At 36.2% G+C, this 26,007-nt stretch overlaps 1 protein-coding gene across 1 annotated transcript in view; it reads right to left on the minus strand.

Annotated features, from left to right (window-relative positions):
* Positions 1–26,007, minus strand: part of THSD7B (thrombospondin type 1 domain containing 7B) — a 975,852-nt gene that overhangs the window by 629,596 nt on the left and 320,249 nt on the right. The window contains exon 3 of the mRNA XM_056117681.1: positions 17,669–18,479. Coding sequence (XP_055973656.1) covers positions 17,669–18,479 — 811 coding nt within the window. The remainder of the gene's footprint in view (positions 1–17,668; positions 18,480–26,007) is intronic.

Below are 26,007 nucleotides of genomic sequence, written 5' to 3' on the forward strand. Positions count from 1 at the left end.
CGGTAGCTTGCCGACATATATGTTAATGTGTGTGCATCTAGAGACAAAAGCTATAAAAGCAATAAACAGAAGGTTTTAGCCACTCCTTCATTTTGAGACGTAAACTGATACCCACAAAGTTTTATGATGTACAATGAGCACAAAGCAATATAAGCTAGCATAACTAATATTAAATTTTCTCCAGTTGAAAGAAAAATTTTATTCACAAATAACCTTTGTGAGATACACTATTGTCAGACTAAAATCTATAAATCTGTAAGTTACATGAAAAAGAACATGTCTCTTTTGCTTCGACATTAGGAAAACAACAGCAGTTGCCATACTGATTTTTTTTTCTTTTTGGGTCACACCAGCAATTCTCAGGGGTTACTCCTAGCTTTGCACTCAGAAAGTACATCTGGTGGTGCTCAGGGGACCATATGAGATGCTGGGACTCAAACCTGGGTTCAGCCACGTGCAAGGCAAACATCCTACTTTCTGTACTATTGCTCCAGCCCTGCCAGACTGAATTTTTAAAATTTTTTTTAAAAAATTTTTATTAGTGAGACACCATAAGGTAGAGTTGCAGACTTACAAATTTTGTGCTTAGGTTTCAATTATACAATGATTAAATACAAATCCCTCCACCAGTGCCCATTTCCCACCACCACAGATCCCAGTATCCCTCCCACCCCCATACCCCCATCCCACCCTGTCTCTGTGGCAGGGCATTTCCCTCTGTTCTCTCTCTCCTTTTGGGTGTTGTGGTTTGCAAAAGAAACATTGAGTGGCAGTCATGTTTGGTCTATAATCTACTTTCAGCATGCTTCTCCCATCCTGGGAGGATCCTCCCAACACCCTTTATTTGGTGCTCCCTTCTCTATCTGAGCTCCCTTTTCCTCCCCTAGCAATATCCTACATGCTAAGTAGTATTTGAACAGAGAGATGGGGAAAGCCCTGAGTACCACTGGATGTCACCCCAGACAAAATATAATAAAATAAAAAAAAGTGGTAGGTAAGTGTGATAATATATGGGAGAATGCAATAAAGCCATGGAAGGGAGTCACTCAAAATTAACCTAATATAAAATAATAGATAAGTGGGGAAGCACACTATAAAAAAGTGTTAACACAAAGTAATCTATAAAATTGAATGTGTTTCTAAATACTAAATTAAAAATTATTAAAGTATATCAAAATCTTCAAAGTTAAGTTGATATTACACATGATAAATGAAGGAAAATGCAACATAATTCAGACCAAATTTCATTTATTAAAATGAAAATTTATAGCGGTAGGGCATTTGCCTTGCACACAGCCAACATGGCCGACCCGAGTTCGATTCCTCCGCCCCTCTCGGAGAGCCCGGCAAGCTACCGAGAGTATTCGATATGCCAGACACAGTAACAACAAAGTCTCCAATGGAGACGTTACTGGGCCCGCTCGAGCAAATCGATGAACAACGGGAGGACAGTGATACAGTGATTAGACTAACATTAGAAAACAAAACTCTATGAATGAAAGTCAAAATTAAAATGTGATGACTTGAACAGGCTGAAAATAGAGGAATAGAGATTTACCAGAGAAATTAAAACAATAAGCATACATGTGTTACAGAGTTGCAGTCAGAATGAAACTGGAAAAGGGTTAGGTAAGACAAAAATATTTTATAATGCTAAAAGCTGCACTGTACAAGGAGGCTGCAATAGGTTTGTTTATTTAAGCACCAAAGAGTTCCAACAACCAAGTATATAAAAACTGTAAAAGATTACTTAAAAAACCAACAGTAGCATGAGATTATGTAATGGGCAGTTTCAGTATAAATCATATCAGGTGTCAGTGAAATATTTCAGGGTTAGGGTGCTTTTCTGGCATAAATCAATTTATGCTTTGAAAGTCATGCACCACCTGTACTCCCCTGAACACCACTAGAATTTGCTCCAGATCACAAAGTTGGGAATAGCCTCCGAGTATTAGTGGGTGTGGATGGCCCAATACCTCCACTGCTCAAAAAACAATCAGACCAGGTCAAACAGACTAAATAAATAAAGATATTTTTGGAACCCAAAGTATATAACCAATAAGAGGCATACACATTGAATAACACATACAAACAAGACAACTTTGTTTCAAATACAGATTGAAAACTCAAATTGATCATAGATTACAATGAAGAAAACCAGTCAAATATAAACTAAAAAGATAGACTATCTTCCTATCAAGCAATAAAACTAGAAATTAAAAATGAAACAAAATACCTTTTATATGGAAATTAAAATATCTTCAGACAAATCTTGGTTTATACTACATAACTTTTAAAATAAAATAATGATAAAAACACTTGTTAATGGGTGTTTCATTTTGGAAATCTAATTTGGATTGATTTAAAGCTGTTATCAGGAGAAGCATATTTAATGGAAATAAATAAAAATTAATTTATAATAAGTAACTTCATAATCTATAAACTAAAAAAGAAAAGTAAGTACAAACGAAGCACAAGTAAATACTAGATATAGAAGAATTACTAAATTTGAGAATAGAAAAACAGGATTCCAATGAAATAAACCAATATTCGGTTTTAAAAGAAAATCTGCCAAGAATCTGTGAATGAGTCTGTAACCTAAAACGAATGCAAGATACTTTCTGATATAAAAAAAATTGAGACTGTTGAGATAGAATTATTTCTCAGAATTCTCTTGGTGGGTTCAACCAGAGCTCAAGATTATTTGTAAGTAGGGACGGGAGGAATAGTGCTGTAGGTAGGGTGCTTGCCTTGTACGTGACCCTATGTTTGATCCCTGAAATCACATATGGTCCCCCAAGTTTGCATGGACTTATTTCTTAGCAAAAAGGCAAAGCAAGCCCTGAATGCCTGGCATGGCTCCAAAACAAAAAATAAATAAATAAATAATTTAAAAATCTTAGAAAGCAAGCTATTAAAAGGACACAGAAAATAAATGACTCTAGCAAACAGCTAAAAATACAAATAAATCAAACGCATTTTATATTTACTGGTTAGAAAATGGAAAAGGCGACCAAATATTACCTATAAAAGCAATATCATTCAAATATGCCTAAAAATAAGAATTTTTCCAAGCACTATAAAGAAAACGTTAAATGCTCCTAGATAAAAAAAAAAAAGATTGAAATGAGAATGTATCACTCATTTTCAGCTAAAGTCGCAACAATAAAGCTTCACTTATCTCTATGTTAACTTAAACATTTAATAATATGATTATAAAATTCCGTGAGCTTGTTTTACTTAACAGACATTTTTATCATAAATTTCAAAAAAATATCATTTGAGAATAAAATGGAAAAGGAATAACTCTAAGATGGGTCTAATCCTCTCAGATACTAACTTATAAGGTCAATAATTCTCTAATTAAAGCAGTAGGGAGGGAACCAGTACTTAATAAAAATGAACTAAAGGTCCCATAACTAAATTAGTATGAAATAAATATGTAATCCCAAATACACAATCAAACAGATCATTTTATAGTGTAACTGAGCATTACAAGTAGATCAATTAGAATTGGATATTTTAGAGTAAAACTTCTAAAGAGAAAATATTTCTTTCACGAAAAATAAGAGCATAGTCTAACTGGACATTTCTGGGATTGGAAAAATAATACAATATTTAGGGCACTAGCTCTTGCATATGAACAGTTCCTGCACACCTCCAAGGAGTGATCCCTGAACAGAGAGTCAGAAGTAAGTCCTGAGCACAGCTGGGTATAACACAAACATAGCCCCAAATTCTGTGTGTTTCAACTTGGGTCCATATAAACCTGTGTACCATCAGTGTCATCCATGGAATCACAGGTGAAAACTATAAACACAGTGCCTCTACAGGAGAATTGAGAGTCAACTGGTAGGAAGGGAGGTGGGAAGGGAGGAGTCTTGCGTGTCAACTGGTAGAACAGTGAGTGTACAGGAAAGACACAATATTGATATCTGCACCTGTATGTTCATTATAGCTCTGTTACCAATAGTCAGAAACTGAAACAATGCAAGTACCCAAGAACACATTAAAGAAACAATGGTATATTATACAATGGAATACTATACAGCTGTTAGGAAAGATTTTCATTAAATTTGCTTGTAACTAGATTGACTTGGACAGTATAATGCTAAGTGAAATAAGTCAGAAAGAGAGAGACAGACATAGAAAGACTGAACTTATTTGTGAAATATAGAATAACATAATATGAGACTAGCACTCAAGGACAGTAGACACAAGAGTCAGAAAATTGCTCCATGGTTGGAAGCCTGCCTCATGAGCTGAGGGAGATGGCAGCAGGAATAGAGAAGAGATCACTAAGTCAATGATGGTTGGAGAAACCACTCAGGATAGGAGATGTGCTCTGAAAATAGATAAAATACTAAACATGATAGCCTCTTAGTGTCTGTATTGGAAACCATAATGCCCCAAAGTAGAGAGAGTAAGAAGAAAAGTGTCTGCCTTAGAGGTAGGGGGAGGGGTGAGGGTGGGGGTGGGGGGTAGAATATTGAGGATATTGGTGGTGAAAATATACACTGGTGGAGGAATGGGTATTCAATAATTTTATGACTGAAACTCAATCATGAAAGCTTTGTAACTGTATCTTATGGTGATTCAATTTAAAAAAGAAAGAAAAGAAACAATATTGAAGGGTACATGAGCAGGAAAAAATGTTAATAAATGCTAGTTTAAATGACCAAGCTTCAAATGTAGAAAAAAAATTACATTTTTACTAAAATTTGCATATTATTGATGGCATAAAAAGTTTGTTTTTTTTTTTTTTTGCTTTTTGGGTCACTCCCAGCAATGCACAGGGGTTACTCCTGGTTCTGCACTCAGGAATTAGCCCTGGCAGTGATCAGGGGACCATATGAGATGCTGGGAATCGAACCTGGGTTGGCCGCATGCAAGGCAAATGCCCTACCCACTGTGCTATTACTCCAGCCCCCATAAAAAGATTTGAATTATAACTAAAACTGCAAATAATACTCATACAAAGAATATTATAAAATAATAAAGATGCATAGATGCCCTATTATCTGAAGTTTCTGATTTTTGTGCCCTGTAAAAAATCATATTCTGCAAATATTATGTACAAATATAGATCAAGAGATAGAACACATTCTCTTAATTTTAAGCACAATATGATTTCACTATTTTATGAATACTATTTTTGTAACTAAATGATATATGAATTAAACTTCATTTATGAGGATATATCTATAGTCAATCAGCATATACAGTGTTTAGGGCAATCTCTCATTTTTAGTGTCCACCAGTGGTTGCAGGTCATATCTTTGATGAACTGAGGGACATTATATATTTATAGTTATAGCACTGATGTCTTCTATACTTATATCATATATATGTTAGATACTATGCAAAAATTTTGACTTTTATATAACAGGTCATCATAGCAAAGTAACAACAAAATCTCAACAAAGAGAATATATATCAAAGATATAATACTTATATTATATCTACAATGAAATAGACCACATCATATTCAATCGGCGGTTTTGCCTAACCGATGTTGCTGTTGTCCCAAAATTCCAAACGGGATCAGACCACCGTCTTCTTCGTGCAAAATTCTACCTCACAGAACGAGGAGAAAAGAATGCAAGGTTTAAGAAGAGGACTCCCAGAACAACCACCAACTGGGAACTCTTTGGCTCTGTTGCGGCAACATGGGAAGATGCCGTCATTGACAACATTGATGAAGAATACAATCGAATGATTCAGCACCTCCATGATTGTGCAAGGAATGCCAAGAGAGAGATAACCACAAAAAAACGTCTTTCTTCGAACACTCTTGAACTTATTCGCCAACATGGCTTGGCATGTGCCTCAGGCAACCACAAACAAACGTCCGAACTGGCAAAACAGTGCAGAGAAGCCATCAAGGATGACCTCAAAAACAGGAGAGCAGCAGTACTGGTAGATGCAGCAGAAGCTGGGAAAAACATTCGTAATGCCCGCCTGTCCTTCACCAACTACAAAACCAAGATGACTGCCCTCCGACATCATGATGGATCTATCACATCTTCCAGAAGGACAATGGAGAAGATTATTCATGACTTCTACTCAGATCTCTTTAATAGCCACATCCACTTGCCCACATACCACATACCACATGATGGATATGTCGTTCCCAATGTTCTCCCTTCCGAAATCCAACATGCCATCTCGTCGGTAAAGAAACAAAGAGCACCTGGCCCAGACAAGATCAGACCTGAACACCTGAAGAACTTACCATCAGTACTCATCAATACATTGGCTCGACTCTTCACACGCTACCTGTCTGAATGCAAGGTTCCATCCCAATGGAAAACCAGCAAGACTGTACTACTATACAAGAAAGGAGACATCCACGACATTGGCAACTATCGCCCAATCTGCCTGTTGTCTGTCATCTACAAACTATTCACTCGAGTCATCCTGAATAGGATTAGCAGAACACTAGATGAAGGACAACCATGTGAACAAGCTGGATTCCGAAAAGGATTCAGTACCATCGACCATATCCACACAATAACCAAGCTCATTGAGGTATCTCGAGAGTTCAAGATGCCACTCTGTCTAACGTTCATTGATTTAAAGAAGGCCTTTGATTCTGTTGAGACGGAAGCGGTCATGGAAGCCCTAGCCAATCAGAGCGTACAAACTCAATACATTAGGATCCTTCGAGAGCTCTATTGCGGATTCACTACCAAGATCTCACCATTCTACAAAGAAGTTATCATCCATAACAAGAGAGGGGTTCGGCAGGGTGATACCATTTCACCAAAACTCTTCAGTGCCACCCTCGAGAACATCATGCGACGACTGGAATGGGAAAATATGGGAGTGAAGATAGATGGTCGGCAACTACACCACCTCCGCCTTGCTGATGACATCGTTCTAATAACACCAAACATCAACCAAGCGGCACAAATGCTGAAGGACTTTGACCGTGAATGTGGAAAGGTCGGACTACAGCTGAATCTTACGAAGACAATGTTTATGAGAAACAGCCTTGTTCCTGATGCTCCATTCGCTCTCAATGGAACCACCATCTCCGAATGCAACAGTTATATATACCTAGGTCGAGAAATCAACATGATGAAAGACCTGGCACCTGAGTTGCGCAGGAGGAAGAGAGCGGCTTGGAATGCCTTCAAGAGCATTGAAGAAATAACTAAAAGGACAAAGAACCTCCAGCTACGAGCACATCTCTTTGATTCCACTATTCTTCCTGCATTAACATATGCCTCAGAGACCTGGACCCTACGAAAACAGGATGAGAATACTATTCGGGTCTCTCAAAGAGGAATCGAAAGAACTATGCTTGGAATATCTCGATTCACTCAAATGAGAGATAGAATCCGGAGTTCTGATCTTCGTCAACGCTCAAAAATCAGGGACGCTGTCTCATTTGCCAAGACATCAAAAATCAGATGGGCTGGACACGTAATGAGGTTTACAGACAACCCCTGGACTAGAGCCATTACTGATTGGATTCCACGAGACATCAAAAGATCACGTGGACGCCCACCTATAAGATGGTCAGACTTCTTCGTCAAGACCCTAAATGATCGGTTTGAGGCTCTACATTATCCTAAAATGAACAGATACCATTGGGCTACGCTAGCACGCAACCGGGATGAATGGAGACGTTACTGGCACCCGCTCGAATAAATCGATGAATAACGGGGATTAAGTGATAAGTGATAAGTGATAATATTTATAACAAAATATTTGGAAGTGAAAACAGCCCCCTCCAGATAAATAAGCAAATTATATAAAAAACAACACAAACAGTAAATTAACATAGTCCCTAAAAATGCTTAAGTGTTAAAATCCATAATTAGAGAAACTAAAATCAAAATTTTACTATATTGCCATGCATTACATTTAAATTGGCAGAAATCCATAAATTTAATAATACAGCTATTTATAAATTTTTGAGAAAAATGCAAGATAGCACCACTTCTTGAAGATAAAATTGTCAATGTTTAATAAAACTTGTATGCATTTTTGTCTTTATCTAGCATAACAATTCTAGGAACTTTACCGTGAAGTTTTTCCAAAAATAAAATGAAGGATTAAATATATAAATATTTAAATAAATAAAGGTTCTATAATCATCTTTAATTACAAAAATATTAAAAACTATTAAAATGTTAAAGTATAGATTTTATTCAAATAAATTATGTCATACACACTCAGTGAAGTAAGTGAAAACAAAGATAAAAATACAAAATATGGCAAAATTTCTAGTAAATAATATTATAAAATAAATTGGAATTTATCGTATAATTCCTCTTTACAAAGAAAGAAGGTATACTAAAGGAAGTAGTAGCTTTCTGAATTTAACTTTATATATTACTTATGTTTTAAACAACATTTCAATCTAAAAATTTTTAATAAAATAATAAACATGAGAAGGGAGAAATACAATTAAAAGTAAAATGAAAGAAGGAAATTTAATAATTGTTCATTCCCATTCCAATCAACACAAAAAAGCAACAAAATTCATCTACCATTTTCAAAGTACAAATTATAAAATGAATATTTCTTTAAATAAATTCTTTTATATTTTGAAGAATAATTAAGCTAATCTATTTCCAAATACCTTGATAAGACAGATAAAAAATAAAATAAGAGTAATAGGTAAATTTTTGATATGGTGATTCTTTATATATTTAAATGTTATTATATTTCTGGAATTTGTTTCATATAAAATTATTAAATAGTAGTTTAAATCACTAAACATGAATTGAATTTTATTTATAGTGGTCTGATATTTTATTTTAATTCTGCACTAAGTAATCTTAGTTCTGGAAATATTATTAACCCTAAATGTTCAATATTAAAATAAAAGTAAAATTCATTCATGTTTTTCACTCACCCAAAGAATAAGTTTGACTCACTTTACTACTTATATAAACGGACTATTATCAGTTCAGTTTTATTAACTCATATTCTTTAAAGACATATGAGGTAAAATAAAAACTAAATACAGACTATTTTATTTAGTTTTTTAGTTAATATTTTTTAAGTTAATTCACAAAATCAATGATATCTGAAAAAGAGTGGGGAACAGGCTGCAGAACAGCTAAATTTATATGTAATAAAGAAAACTCAGAGAAATGCTTGTAAAAGGAAAGGAGAAAAAAAGAGGATATGGAATAAGACAAAACAAAAATCTTTAAACCCAGTAGGCAAATCAATGCTGAGGAAGCTGAATGGCACCAAGAGTAATATGACTGCCTAACCACTGCAAACAGACTGATAGAGAAAATGGCTCTAGGTGATTATCAAAAGTTACAGTAATCAATTGAAAAGCTCTTGAGGGCCATTAATTAAATCTATGCTGTCCTAGATTTAAAAGAAAGTGTGTTTCCAGCAAGGCAGAGGTAAGGATTCTTATTATGAAACAAAGATAGGATCCTTCTAATACAAATAGACAATCCGTTACTGTCATAAACAAAGTTAAGGAAACAAAATGCCACCTCACAGTGCCACAAAACTGGCCAAAAGAAACAGAGATGGATACAAGATATATAGGGGTCTAGAGAATACAGGGATAGATATAAGTACAGAGTAAAAGAAATGCATACTTGTAAGCATTAGGAGAATTTTTCATAATCAAGAGATACTTAAGTTCATTCTAGAAGTACACAGAAACAAAAGTAAATGATTCTTTGAATATATCAAAATGCTTTCCTTTTAAGTGTAATTTTCAGAGATGAGTTTTACATGTTTTAGCAAAAATTCTTGTGGATTATGACCACACAATTTATCAGGCTGGACAGCAATGAGATATTGCCAACAATGTGATCTCTTAGCTGTGTTGATCTCATAGCTGTTAAAGGGTTTATTATCGAGGGAAGAGAAATATAAATGCCTTTAGTAAACCCCATATTTTCCTACTTAGCCTAAACATATTATGGTAGTATAAGTCATTCCATAATATTTTCAATGAGTAAATACTATAAATATGATAGAGTTCCCCTGTCTATGTCTCTGTCTCTCTCTGTCTCTCTGTCTCTGTCTCTTTCTCTCTGTCTTTGATATATATACACATATATGTATATATAATATATACATACATATATATATATCACATCTGGTGGTGCTCAGGGTTACTCCTAACTCTGTACTCAGGAGTATTTTATGGCAAAGCTCATGGGACCATACATGTTGGTGATCAAACCTGGGTCTGCCACATACAAGGTGAATTCCCTTCCATCCTGCTTCACTACCTCTCCAGCCTCTTGGTATCATAGGTTTATAACCTTGTTTTGGTTCAATATCTATTAGAACTCAAAAGTCAAAATAGTGATTTCTGATTTCCATCTTAGCTTCTTGGAGGCATCATTACTACTACCTTTACAACAAGAAATGGTTGGACTACAAAACATTGAAAAACATGCAAAGATTCACCAAAGATTTGTAGTAAGGCCTCACCAAAACTTTAAAACAGATTGGCAGATACAAGAGACAAATCTTCTGCGGGATTATTCCAGAAAATAAATTGCCACTGCAGTCAGTACTAGTAAATAAAATGTTAAATTGCAAATGACAAACTGTTGAGGAATCCGAATGACAGGCTTGTTATTTAAAAATTTCACAAAGGGCCCCCTGCTAGTATATACCCCACTTTTTGCATTGCACCTTCAGAAGCACAGCCAGTCTTTCTCAGTAAAGAGAAAAATGCTATATGAGAGAGGAATAGAAACTTAGACAATTTGAAAGATTTTCATCAAAGGCCATCGCCCGTCCCTTCGGAACGGCGCTCGCCCATCTCTCAGGACCGACTGACCCATGTTCAACTGCTGTTCACATGGAACCCTTCTCCACTTCGGCCTTCAAAGGGAGCGATAGCACAGCGGGTAGGGCATTCGCCTTACAAGCGGCCAACATGGCCGACCCGAGTTCGATTCCTCTGCCCCTCTCGGAGAGCCCGGCAAGCTACCGAGAGTATTCGATATGCCAGACACAGTAACAACAAAGTCTCCAATGGAGACGTTACTGGGCCCGCTCGAGCAAATCGACGATCAACGGGAGGGCCTTTACCTTTACCTTTACCTTCATCAAAGGAAAGAGCTTACCAAAATCTAACCAGTGACTTTTTCCAGAGTTTAATCGGGAGTAAAGAATGTGTCAAATTTTAGCACACTCCACTCATTAAATACACAAGTTGGAAGAAAGTACTGAGAAGCATTTGTAAAAACAAAACAAAAAAAACAGAAACACAGATATTGTATAAAAATAGGCAGCAAATATGCTCATTCTTGCTCCAAAATTAAGCATATTCTCAAAGGATTCCAAGAGGAAGAATTGCATCTTCTTATTTAGGAAGAATTCTCTAAGAAAATCCAAAAGCAACAAGTAAGGAAAAAGAAGGAGCAAAATTAGGAAGAATTCAAGAGAAAGAGTTTAGTCATTGATATCTACAGTTATAGCAAAAATCACCTAACGCCTAGATAAATATAAAATCTACACTAGAAGTTTATATATTTCCATTATTTTTATCCACTTCATCATCGTTAATATTAAACAATGAGACATAGGCATGATAAAAAAACAAACACGCAGTTTGAAAAGACAGACAAGGCCCGAGATCCAGATTTAGATTTGGCAGAAACTCTGATATTATTACATTGTGAATTTAAAACACACATGATTAATATTACTAAAGACTTTGAGAATTAGACATTGGTAAACTACAGATCAGTATTATGAGTAAAGCAGTGGAAGTATGACAAAAGTATCAAAATTAAAATCAAAAACACCAAAATAGAAAGATGATCCTTTATATACTCATTAATACTCTGAATAGGTTCAGGAAAGAAGCAACAAGAGTAAAAAGTAATTTTAAAATTATGTAACTAGAATATCAAAAAGTAGAAGAGAAAAAAAACAACTTTAAATAATTGTAGTTGAAAGTTTGCAAAAATCAATGACAAATAACCAAATCACAAATCCAAGAAATTCTAGGAGTAGCAAATGAGATACACACAGACACATACAAACACATACACATTCACACACATGCACACTTCACTATCTGCATATAGCAGATTAAAACTGCAAGAAATAAAAGATGAAACAAAACAATTTATTATATGAAGCAAAATGAAAACAAAAGTCCTATCAAATATAAGAAAATCTATTAGTTCTTTGAATATCTATATAGCACAAAAGAATGATCAATAAAAGAATGATGAATTGGTGCTTATTAAGATTTAAAAATTCTTTATAAAAAGGATTATAATTAGTTTCAAATAAAGGTCATCTACTGAAAAATAATTTAAAAACAAACATAAGACCTGGAAATCAAAACTAATAAAGATCTCTTAAAGTCAGCAATAATAAAACAATTTAAACAATTATAAGTCATTAAGGAATTTCCAGTTTAAAAACTGAGATATCAAGGGATAGAGAGACAGTAGAGGGGTTACGTTGCTTGCTTTTTAAAGACAATCCTGGTGTGAACCTTAATACTACATAAAGGTTCCTTGACTACTCTCAAGATTGGTGCCTAAACACATAGCCAGGAGTAAGTCTTGAGTATTTCTGCATGTGGGTTAAGCACCTACTCCTTTTAAAAAAATGGTACTATTAAGCAATTATTAAAATCCAAATATGTGACCAGAGAGATAGTGCATGAGGTTACGTTATTTGCCTTGGATGTATCCAAGCCCAGTTATGATCCCCTGAGTATAGATCAAGGAATAAACCCTGAGAACAATAGGATGTGACCCAAACAAACAATCGAATCTAAACATTAATAACACCAGATGCTGATAAGTATATTAGATAAAAAGAATTCTAATTCATTGTTGGTTAAGAAAGCAAAATAATATAGCCACTTTGGGGAAAAAAAACTTTGAATTTCCCTATAAAACTGTTCACTTTTTTTTTTTTTTTTTTTTTTGCTACACTTAGTGGCTATCTCTGGCTCTGTGCTCAGGAAACATGCCTGGAATTGCTTGAGGGACAATATAGGATATAGGGCTTGTATCCAAGTCTGCTGCATGCAAGGCAATTACCCACAATGCTATACTATCTTTCCAGTACCCAAAACGATATAAAAATCCTTGACATAGTATCTGCTAATTGTTCCCAGAGGTATTCACCCAAATTAATTCAAAATGTCCTTCCACGTAAAAGTCTGTATCTGGTTGCTTATATAAGAGTCTTGTTTCTAATCATGGATGTCTGGAAGCAAACAAGTTATTTATTAATAGGCAAATGGAAAAACTAAGTGTGGTAGCTCCATACAATTGAATATTATCCTATAATGAAAAGGAATGAACTATCAGGTTTCAATACACAGGTATGAACCTTAATGCATATAGCTAAGCAAAAGATGTCAATTAAAAAACTATGCATTATATTAATCTACTTATGTGACATTATGTAAAAATGATTTGAGTGCTGGGAGTTGAGGATTAACATGAAATTTAATAGCACTGTAGCACTGTTGTCCGTTGTTCATTGATTTTGCTCGAGCGGGCAACAGTAATGTCTCCACTGGGAGACTTGTTGTTACTGTTTTTGGCATATCAAATATGTCATGGGTAACTTGCCAGCTTTGCTGTGTGGGTGGAATACTCTTGGTAGCTTGCCGGGGTCTCTGAGAGGGGTGGAGGAATCGAGCCCATGGAGGACCCATGCAAGGCAAATGCCCTACCTACTATGCTATGGCTCCAGCTCATAAAAATTAATAGGAAGAGAAAAGGATATTTTTAAAGAAGTGGAGCTATTCTGTATGATTAAAAGGTGACTGAAGGTCAGTATACTTTAATTCAAAATAACAGAATATACAACACAGAAAGAACTCCAAAGTGTAGACTACAAATATACATCCCTGTTGCTCATCAACTGCAGAACATGCTCTATGGGAATGCAAGATACGTGTATCTAACTGTGAAAGAATGAGATGAGTCTTGAGTGGGTACGTGGAAAGGATATTCATCTGTAAACCTAAACCTCACTTTAAAATAGTGTTAAATTATTCAATTTGTTTCACTGCAGATAGATCTGGAGAATATCACGTTCAGTGAAATAAGCCAGTGGTAGAGAAACAGACTCAGAATGATCTCTTATATGTGGGATATAAAGGAACTTTATAAGGGAATATCAATTGCCCAATTGCAATAAAAATGAGAAGGGATATAAAAAGCATAATATGAGACTAATACTCAAGGACAGTAGAAACAAGGGCCAGGAGGACTGCTTCAGTTGGAAACGTGCCTGTAGTACTAGGGGAGAAGGCAGTTGGGACAGCGAAGGGGCCACTATGAAGGGGACCACAATGACAAAGATAGTTGAAACTGATCACTGGATAAAGAACTGTGTACTGAAAATAGGTAAAGAGACAAACATGAAAATCTCTGAGAGAGAGGGAAAGAGGGGGGGGGGGAGGGAGGGAGGGAGAGAGAAGAGAGAGCAGAGAGAGAGAGAGACAGAGAGAGAGAGAGAGAGAGAGAGAGAGAGAGAGAGAGAGTGAGAGAAAGTGCCTGCCATAGAGAGGCTATGGGGGTGGGTGGCAGGAGGGAAACTGAAACTAGGAACATTGTTGGCGGGAAACATGCAGTGGTGAAAGGATAGATGCTGGAACATTGTAAGACTGAAACCTGATCATAAGCAGCTTTGTAACTGCCTGCCTCACAGTCATTCAATTAAAAAAATACAAACAACGGAAGATTAGGAGAACTGGTCTTCAGTAGGAAACTTGAGACTGGGGCAGAGATAGGTTAGGGAAGTGAATAATAAGGCAATGGGAGAGACACAAAATGCCTCCCGCTGAGTAGGCTGGGGGATGGGGACATTGATGGAGGACAGTAGACAATGGTGAAGGGAATGATTTTGAAACACTGTAGACATGACAATTATAAATATCTCCGCAATTCATGTTGATTCAATTTTTTTAAAAAAAAATCAGATATGGTTAAAAATAAGCAATCTACAATTAAAATATTCTATACAATACTCACTGGAGAAAAATGGCACAAGATATTAAGAAGGCAATGTCTACACACAATCCCACATACACACTCAAACAGTAATTACTCAAATCATCTACCAAAACTTTTGAGCTTCATAAAGGCAAATAAGAGAAAAAAAGAATGCTGCTCCTCTCTGCACCGACCAGTAATATTGAAGCATGAAACATGAAATATGTCCATATTTGAAGTAGAATAATCAAAAGTTAAATATTTTTAGTGAGTAGAATACACAGCCCGATAGCACAGGGGGTGGGGTGTTTGCCTTGCATATGGCTGACCTGGTTTCGATTCCTCCATTCCTCTCAGAGAGCCCGGCAGACAAGCTCCCTGTGGCGTATTCAATATGTCAAAAACAGTAACAACAAGTCTCACAATGGAGACGTTACTGGTGTCTGCTCGAGCAAATTGATGAACAACAGGAGGACAGTTCTACAGTGCTACAGTGCAGAATACAAAGACTTTAATATCTTTTCTAAGAAAATTATTATGGTTATTCCTTGAGATAAATGTCTCATTTTTTGATGTTAAAGAGTCTTTTTGTTTGTTTGTTTTTAGACCACATCTGGCACTGCTCAGGAAATACTCCTCACTCTGTGCTCAGAGATCACTTCCAGTGGAGTTTGGAGGACCATTTTTCTTCAGTGCCAGGAACTGAATCCCAGTCAGCTGTGTGCAAAGTAAGGACCTTATGCACTGCATTATCTTCCCAGCCTTAATACTTAGTAGTATTAAATACTATTAAAAGTCATCTTAATTTAGGAAAAACTTAACATATCAATGCTTTTATGACCTGGAAGACACTTTAAACAAATGCTATTTTATCATATTTGTATAAGCTTATGGATTTGGGCTTTATAGTACACTTTAAAATACAATAATCAAAGCCTGCCCGGAGGGGGAAGGGCGTTGACCAGCCCGCCCGCTCCTCTCTGGAAAGAAAGATGGCGGCCGCACGGGAGCCTTGTGGAAAGCGGGTTTGAGCCGGGCTCGGGGGAGCGGCGGGGACCTCATGGGAAGGGGGGCTTTGTGGGCCGTCCCCCACGCCCCACCAAGGTCGCCAGCTGCCCCCCACGAGCGGCTCTCCGGCACGGCCACGGCCCCGGAGGCACAAGGACTTAGCACAGAGAACCAGCCGCTTGGAGCAGAAAAGCAAATGGACTTGTGTTGATCCGCGCCACCAAGCCTGCCCGGAGGGGGAAGGGCGTTGACCAGCCCGCCCGCTCCTCTCTGGAAAGAAAGATGGCGGCCGCACGGGAGCCTTGTGGAAAGCGGGTTTGAGCCGGGCTCGGGGGAGCGGCGGGGACCTCATGGGAAGGGGGGCTTTGTGGGCCGTCCCCCACGCCCCACCAAGGTCGCCAGCTGCCCCCCACGAGCGGCTCTCCGGCACGGCCACGACTCCAGGGCACAGAAACCAATCTCTTAACTAGCTAACTTTTAATAGAAATTCTTCCAGGGTCAATAAGTAAAATAGCAGAAATTCAAAACCGCGCGGCCGCGATAGCGGCCGCGCGTCCTCATTTTATTCTTAAACCAAGTTGTAGAAAGCAAATCATTTCACAACGCTGTTTCAGCATGTGTGATTGGGGGGGGGGGGGTGGGTCGTAAGCTCTAAACAATAGTTGTGCATCTTCTATCGAAATAATCTATCTAGTCAAAGTAGATAGAGTATTAACTAGAACTCATCTGCCTCACAATAATTGGGAGGGGTGGGAGGTGGGGGTCTATTGGGGTTCGGGGTTAAAAATGAGTATTGGTAAAGGGAAATGTGTTCGGTATCTACATGACTGAGACCTAAACCCGAAAGCTCTGTAACTTTTCCCACAGTGATTCAATAAATAAATAAATTATATAAAAAAAAAAAAATAAATAAAATAAAATAAAATACAATAATCACAAATAATTTCGAGACTATTATTTTAATTATTAATGAAAATCAATTATAAATGATTAATAATTATTCTAATTATTACACCATTTTATGTATACATAGGACCAAATTATTCTACCTAATCTATTTATTAAATCAATGGCAAAGAAAGTATTATCGCCACTCTAAAAATGGAAAATCAACTGTAAAAGAAACCTTTGAATCACAAAAGTAAAAAGTAAACAACTTTAAAAATAGCAAACATTTGAAAAATAGTTACATAATTTATTCTCTAAGTTTGAGTTACTTTCTGAATCTTTATCATGATAGAAATAGTGTTTTATATAAATTGGTTTTATAGTTACTAAATTATGTATATACATAATTTTTTTTTTAAGGCCACACTTAGTGGTGCTCAAGACTTAGTGTTGCTCTGTGCTCCGGGATCATTCCTGGGGTGCTGGTATCAAACCCAGGTCAGTCACACGCAAGGTAAGCACTTTACCCACTGTACTGACAGGGTCATAAAACACTTATTTTTAAGGAATGACATATATACATATATGAGAGAGAAGGTAAAAATATTATGACATATCCTATCTATTTGCACTACAATTATGGAGAATATAGAGCTTGGAATGATCTAGACACTGACATTTTCATAACTGAAACAGAAAACTTTTCAAAAGTAACCATCAAAATTCCCAAACCCTAAAACTAATTACAATTTCCTTCTGTAGAACAGAATAAAGACTTCTAAAATCAGACTTTAAAAATCTTTAGATAAAATAAAGACATAACACTGAAAGCCTCCTACCTTATCATAGCATTTTTTCCATCACTTCTTGTACACCAGACCTGCCGGGTTTGATAACCCAGCTCAGTGTCCCAGGGCGTAGAAAGGTGATGGGGCTTGGAAATCTGATGCCTGAAGGTGACTTGTTCTTTTGAGTCAGAGCTAAACTCCAGAACAGTTTTATCACTTAGGTTAATTTCTTTAAGATGAGGCAGTCTACATTTACTCCATGGTCCTACTTTAAGGCTAAAAGTATATTCCTCTTCCCCAAGAGGACAGGAAATGGGAGCATCACAAGTTCTCGATTCTGTCAAATTGGGGCACTGTGACCCACCATAGAGAGGGGGTGCAATGGCTGCACGAGTTCTGTGCTGCACATGCTTCCCACACCCCTTACTACACATGGACCACTGTGAGAACTCAGTCACAATACAATCCCGGGGGCAGGGTATGAGGCAAGCTTGTTCCGTGGGGGGCTGAGGAGCAAAGTGTGCACAGATTTCATTCGCCACCATGGTTCTGTTCAGCTTCTGAATACAATGCACAGCTCGGTGCTGCAGTCCATGCTGAGCCGTCACACACTCTGCAGTCCCAGGTTTGGTGTGGCCGTGGGCTGAAGGAACAAGCACACAGTGATGCCAGCTGGCAGCCTCCCACTGGAAGAGGTCCCTGTGCCAGTCACAGACTCTGAAGCAACTTCTTTCCTTTGGAGGCTTGCTGTTCTCATCACAGTTAGACAAGTGGCTTGTCCACCCTTCAAAGTGGAAACACCACAGCGCTCGACTCTGAACTCCACCAGGCCCACAGTCTCCTGTACACCTTCCCCAGGGGCCTACAGGAAGAAAAACAAGGTGTTGATTACTCAAAGACTCTATGATCCAGAAAAAAACGGGAGACAACTTGCATACAATCCAACCCACTCAATGTGGAATTTCAGTGACAATATATTTACTGATTAAGGATGCAACCCCTGGATCCGTTTGCCTCTGATGGAGCACCTACTCATTTTCTTACTACTAGAATAAACTAGAAAATTTCAACTTTCAAAATCTTAGTTTCTTTACTTAGATAGGGAGAAAATAAGACAAGCATTGACTGTTCAGAGGATCAGTAATACAATGTGGTATCAAGAAGACAATGCACATTTAATAAATGGTTGGTATTATTTCAATTATTGGGTTCCAAAGCATATATCTATATCAACATTAATAATTTCTAGTCAGGCAGTATTTCATCCAAAAGCAAAGCCCCAAATCCAAGATTGCCGGAAGTTCAAACCAGGATTGGCTGTGGGCAAGAAAAGCATCTTAACTCATTCACTATTTCTTCAGTCTTGAAAATAATAAATGTGTACATATTTGGGAAGACTGACTGTCCGTAGAAACAGGTATTTGGGAACACCAGCAAAATGAGCACCCTATATTAGCAGAACAATGACTTGTGGGTTCTAATTGGCACTGAATCTGTCCTGAACCTTAAACTGCATATTCTAAGCAATACCATGTTAGTATACAATGGCTTTTGTCTCTGTGTGAAAGGGCTTCACAGAGAAAGCACCCTCACTTACATTTAGTGCTCACATAGCAGGGACTTGCTAAAATGGACAGGGGATGGAGGGGAATTAACATAGAATAGGGTCCATTATGACAATACCTATTGGCAGTAGTTAGTCTGAACAAGAATTGAGTGTTGAAATAGATAAAGGAATATAGATGATAACCCTTCAGCATCTGTAGCACAAAAGATAGTACCTAAAATAAGAGTGAGAAAGAAAAAGAGAGAGAGAGAGAATACAGGTGCCTGCTGTAGAGGCAGACTAGGATTGGGGGTATCTTGAAGGGGTAGGAGGGAAACTGGGGACACTGGTTCTGAAAAATTTCACGGGTAGAAGGATGTGTGTTGGAACATTGTATGACTGAAATGCAATCATGAACAATTTTGTAAAATTCCTTGTCTCGCAGTGACTCAATAAAAATAAAAATAAATGGACATGGAAGTTTCACTGGATTCAGCTACTTCCTGGACTTCATATCCTTAGAATTTACTGCTCATTACACACTTAATACACAGAGAGACCATTACTCTCAGAATATTGTTTTAATCACCTTTTTCCACTCAAAATCCATCCTTTTTCACTACAATATCTATCCCTTTCTGTTACATCAGATTAAATATGCACATTGTATTACTACCAGAAAAATTCACCCTATTATTCAATAATGCAATATTTTTCAAAAATAATGATTGCATAAAACGTTTTGAAAATAAATAATGGTTGCCAGTTTTTCTATACTAGTTTCAATAATAAGTACAAATACACCATGTAAGTTTTTGATTATCAAAATACACCATGTATTTTGATTTTAAAACAGCACAAGAAAAGTTGAGCTATTTCTAATCATTATTTAATTTAACATTAAATTGAACCAACTTATAAGCATCTTAAGCACCTTAATTCTTTAAAAATATTTAACTAAAACTTATTTTAATTATTCATTCTTATAATTATTTTTCTTTAGCTTTTATTTTTCACTCACAGCATTTTTATAAATAAAGAAAATTCCTATATAAATAAAAACAAAATAAACTTATTAAGGACTACTATATTTGTTGAAGGCTAACAGTGGTGTGCTGTGTTTGGCTGGTAGCAGAAAATATTAAGTATTTAGAAATTTCATCAAGTGTTTGATAAATTTTCAATAGTTGAAATCAACCAAAATAGGAATATTTATAACACACTACAAATCATGATAAAATGGTAGATGAGTTTTTGTTTGTTTCTTTTTAAAGCAGAGAACAGTTTATAGTATATCTCAAGTGATTTATCAAGTGCTTTTCCTTCCTCCAGTTTCTGACCATAGTTTCATGAGGTTCCTTTAATCTATTGAAAAAGTGAACATCAGGTAAGTTACAAAACACATCCCAAATGTCACAAAACTAGCACAATAACCCAAATGGACTCCATATATATGTGACTCAAAGCTTTGGCTTTAAAAAGAGCCTTTCCTAAGGTTTGCATGGTTCCTGTGATCTGAAAAATCACATTATTTCTTAACTTAATAATTGCTCCCTGATTCCTTGGTAATAGTCATTTGCATGTGAGTAAAACAAGTTGTCAAGGTTGAACATAGGCTATGATTTTTATCATAATCTTGAAAATTTAGAATAGGAGCTCTTGTATAGTAACATTAGTCAGTATATTCAGGAGGGCACAGTCAAGCCAGAACAGTTTTTCCTCATGTTAGAGCAAGCTTTGAAGACCACTGAAAAATATGCAAACAACAAATAAATGCAAACTGAATTGTATGAACTGGGAGAAAATGAAAACTAAATGCACACAAGATGTTCAGACAAAGATCAGCTCTCTCAGCAATTGACCTATAAAAATTTACATTTCTGAGGCAAGTGAGAAAATGTGTTCCATGATTGATTTGGTTGTGTTTGGTGATGAACTTTAAACATATCACAGTAGTGAAAATCACAGAGCTCTGAGGGATTTTGCCATAAAAAAAGCATAACTATTTAAAAAATATATACCTGTATATATTTGAAAAAATATATATCACTGGTCCACACTCTATATTTGAATATATATATATATATGTATATATATACACCTGTCCACACTCATGAACAGAAGACAGTAATAAAATTAAAACTATCAAATAAATGAACTTATCACCTTTAAATTTGATATGCTAGAATCAGAAATATAATACAGCATGTAAGGCGCTTGTCTTACATGTGTCCAACAGAAGTTCAATCCCTGGCACCAAATATGGCTCCCTGGTCCCACCGAAAGTGATCCCTGAGCTCAAAGTCAGAATTAAGTCCTAAGTACAGCCTGGTATTATACCCCAAAACAAAACAAATTAAAACTTAAAATAAAACTGATGAACTTATAAAACCCTACTTATTCAGAGTAATGTGGGCCTTTAATATGTATATATAGAATACATATACAATATATAATCTAAAGAAATACAAGAGACCATGTATTTAAACATGAATCATTTTATTTGCATTTAAATTGGTAACAGACATCAAGTAAAAGGAATATGAAAAATATAGGTACATTAAAAATTAAATTTTAATTACAGAAATAATGAGGCAAATATATAAAAATATCATCTTAGTTTTAGTTTATTGGTATGATAAAAACAAGTACTCTGAAAAGAATCCTATGTATTTGAAATAACATCTGTCTAAATTAACACATTAATATTTTGATTTGGAATTACTTGGAAATGGAAGTGTAGCACTGATGAACTTTCACATTACAATTATGACTGTATGATTGCTTTTGCTTTTCATGCTTCTGTTTTGCAGAATGTGTAAGTATGTGAATGATCCAACGCAATATTTTTTGAGAAGCAGAAAAGTGCAGGCAAAATTTATCATCTTAATTAAGTTTCCTTTCACTGGATTAATTTAGCTGAGTATATCAACCACACTCAACCATTCTATTTAAAACAATATTCAGGTCGCATACATTTTAGGTGCATATTTACTAAGATAACAGCAATGTAGGGAAAAAAAAGAAAAATTTGAGAGAGAAAGAGACAAAGACAGAGACAGAGAGAGAGAGAGAGAGAGAGAGGAGATACAGTCTCCATAACCTTTGAAGAATAGTGTTTGAGGTGGACACCCTGAGTAACATTCAGGAAATATGAAGTGATATTTGCTTTATCATTCATCTTTTTTTAACCACAGGTTTTGCTTCATTTTTAGTTTGAATCAGGATGTTGAAGGATACTATGAATAATGATATTTATATGTAATTTATATGTGGATAATTACTATACCAAGACACTCATAGTCCTCAGTTATACTGTGATAAAGAAGAACACTAATCTATAAGGTGCCTCACATCCAAAAAATTACTTGAAGTTTAAATTGTAATTTCTTTATTCAGTTAAAAAAAAATTGAACAACATCTTACTATGCTCAAGGATCACCCTTTGTGCTGTGTTCAAGGATCACTTCCGGCAGTGATCTGGGGCTGTATGTGGTACCAAGGATTTGAATCTGGGTTGGCTGAATGCAAGAAAAGCACTTTACCCACTTTATTATTCCCCCAGCTCTTAAATTGCAATTTATACTTCTCAAGAAACTTTCACACATCTTTCACAAGATGATGAAATAGTTCCATTATTCAGCGGACAATTAATCTAGGAAAACTCACTTTCTAAAATACAAGCAAGTAGTCAAAATATAGAAAAAGTGTCATCTGAATATTTATTCACTAAAGCAATTATTCATACATCATGCTTGTTAGATATTATTTTTAAGTAACTCAGAATATTATATGTAAAATATCACTTATCTACATTCTAAATGCAATATCAAAGTTCTCAGTCAGATCCATAAAACTGAATATATATATATATGTATATATTATTAATCTCAAAGCTAAGACTTCCCAAAATTCATGGTATTTATAACAACAGGAAGATCAGAAGCTGAGAAAAAAAGAATGGGAAGCAAATATACTGCAGGAAATCAAAAGTGATGATTGTTTCAAGGTCTATAGTTTTATATTATGATAATATGTTTGATGAGAAGATTCAGAGGCACTGAGTACTTATTAAACTCTCATAGAAAAAATATATAGGTAGAGCCATTAGTAAATAGTGTATTAGGTATCAAAAAAAAGTATAAGACATAGAATGTGACAATATAGGACATTAGATTAACAAGAAGCTTAAACTCAATGCATTCAATTTGAAATTCCACTGCATTTTGGGAGCTAGAGAAATAGTACAGTGGGTAGAGTTCTTGCCTTGCATCCAGCAATCCAAATTAGATTCATGGCTTCCTATATGATTTGCAGAGCATACCAGAAATAACCTCTGAGCATCTCCAAATGTGGCCCTTAAACCAAAATAAATAATAAATAAGATTCCAATACATTTTACAGATACAAAAATACCCTATTAACAATAAAAATTTTCAAAAAAAATGATGTGACCTAAAATATATGTATGGCAAAACACTCTTTCAAAATACATAAAAAGAAAAAAAGTTAGAAAAATTTATGCGTCAAGATCTACCAGATACAGTTTCATTTCCACAGGTATAAATCTTTACTTTTGAGGAACGTTTTATTCCACACAAGATCACCATAAATATGTGCTTTGAATACCTATAACATTAAGACAATTATTGTTTCTAATACTAATAGTTTGCTTTTTTTCCCTTCATTTTAAGAAGGGTTTTCCTTGACACTTAACTGTATATTTTAAGTTAATTTCATCCTTGTGGGTAGATGCCTCTAACTAAAAAGAAAAGAACCTCTGTAACTTATCATTTCTGATGACAAATTATTAGTTGCCAGTAGCTAGAAAAGTCATCAAAAGTAGTTCAGCAGCAAAATACATTAAAAAACATATCTAAACAACTAATCAGCTAATACAAATGTCACCTTTTAAAAATTGCTTTCTACTGCCATTATCTATATTGCAAACCACAAGATCCAAAATGAGAGAGAGAGAAAGAGAGAAGAGAGAGGAGAGACAGGGAGAGAAAGAGAGCGAGAAAGAGAGAAAGAGAGATAGATAGATAGAGAGAGAGAGAGAGAGAGAGAGAGAGAGAGAGAGAGAGAGAGAGAAATTATCTGCCATAGTGGCATAGTGGTAGGCCATGGGAGTCGGGGGCAGGGAGGGGGCAGGAGCGAAACTGGAACCACTGGTGGTGGGACAAGTACACAGTGAAGGGACAGATGTTGGAAGATTATATGACTGAAATCCAACCATGAATAATTTTGTAAATGTGTAGACTTTTTAAAATCACTCTTATTTAATTAATTTTTAAAATTAATTTAATTTAATTAATTTAATTTTTTTTATCAATCTTATATAATTTAGGCTGGAGCGATAGCACAGCAGGTAGGGCGTCTGCCTTGCACGCAGCCAACATGGCCAACCCGAGTTCGATTCCTCCGCCCCTCTCGGAGAGCCCAGCAAGCTACCGAGAGTATTCGATATGCCAGACACAGTAACAACAAAGTCTCCAATGGAGACGTTACTGGGCCCGCTCGAGCAAATCGACGATCAACGGGAGGGCCTTTACTTATTTAATTAAAAAAATGCACTGTAGCACTGTAGCACTGTCCTCCCGATTGTTCATCGATTTGCTCAAGTGGGCCCAGTATCATTGTGAGACTTGTTACTGTTTGGCATATCGAATATGTCGTATTGACAGGCTTTGCCATGCAGGCGAGATACTCTCGGCAGCTTGCCAGACTCTCCGAGAGGAAATGAACTCGGGTCGGCCAGGTCAGCCACATGCAAGGCAAAAGCCCTACCCACTGTGCTATCTCTCCAGTCCAATTAAAAAAATAAAGGGAAAAAATAAATGTAAAATTCGTACCCTAAAATAAATAATAAATAAATAAACTAAATAAATAGGTATAAATAGTTTACAAATATTTCTGTTTTTAATTTTTTATAAAAATACTTTTGCATAAAACAGCATCTCGAACCTCCTATATTTTACTAAATGCTGAAATCAAGGAGATCTCTTTGTATTACAAAAACCTATAGCCTGCTAACAGACTATAGCTTTCAGAGGAGAAACCAAAGCCCAGAGAAATCCAGTGACTTGCCGAAGGCCACAAAGTTATTTGGAAAAAAAAAAAATGGAACTGACAATTCCATTCCATGGACTCAATTTTTTTTTTTTATTAGTGAGACTCCATGAGGTACAGTTGTTGACTTACACATTTTGTACATGGGTTTCAATTATTCATAACACTCGACCACCCTTATTCCCATTATAGATGCTCTGAGATTACATGGCAATAATGTAAAGCTCTGTAATGCCTGTGACACAGGCTTCTCAGTGAGGGATGAAGGGAGGAAAATAACAACAAATAGGAATTAAACAACAGATTGTTTGTGCTGATCATTCTCAGCCCCCTGGACTGAACCGGAGCAAATACCTGCTTCACTACATATTGGGTGAAACAGACTCGTTCTGCCTTCCTAGGCTTGAGAGTATACACCATCTATCCAGCAAAGTTCGGCGTGGGGGTGAAAACGCATCCCCAGAAAAGCTCCCAGCAGCAATCAGAGATGATGTATTTCTAGAACAAGGAGTAAACCTAGAGTAATAACAGGTACTGCTTTTGAACAGCTACCATCTTCTTAATACCATGCCTGCGTTATTGAAATGGTTGTATTTTATTAAATGACAATACTGAAGCAGAGGACCGGAGAGATAGCACAGCAGGTAGGGCACTTGCCTTGCATGCGGCCGACCAGGGTTTGATTCTCCGGCTCTCTCGGAGAGCCCAGCAAGCTACCAAGTGTATCTCGCCTGTACGGCAGAGCCAGGCAAGCTACCTGTGGCGTATTTGA

The sequence above is a fragment of the Sorex fumeus genome, unplaced genomic scaffold (genome assembly GCF_029834395.1).
Source record: "Sorex fumeus unplaced genomic scaffold, SorFum_2.1 ptg000035l, whole genome shotgun sequence".
In the NCBI taxonomy this organism is placed as follows: domain Eukaryota; kingdom Metazoa; phylum Chordata; class Mammalia; order Eulipotyphla; family Soricidae; genus Sorex; species Sorex fumeus.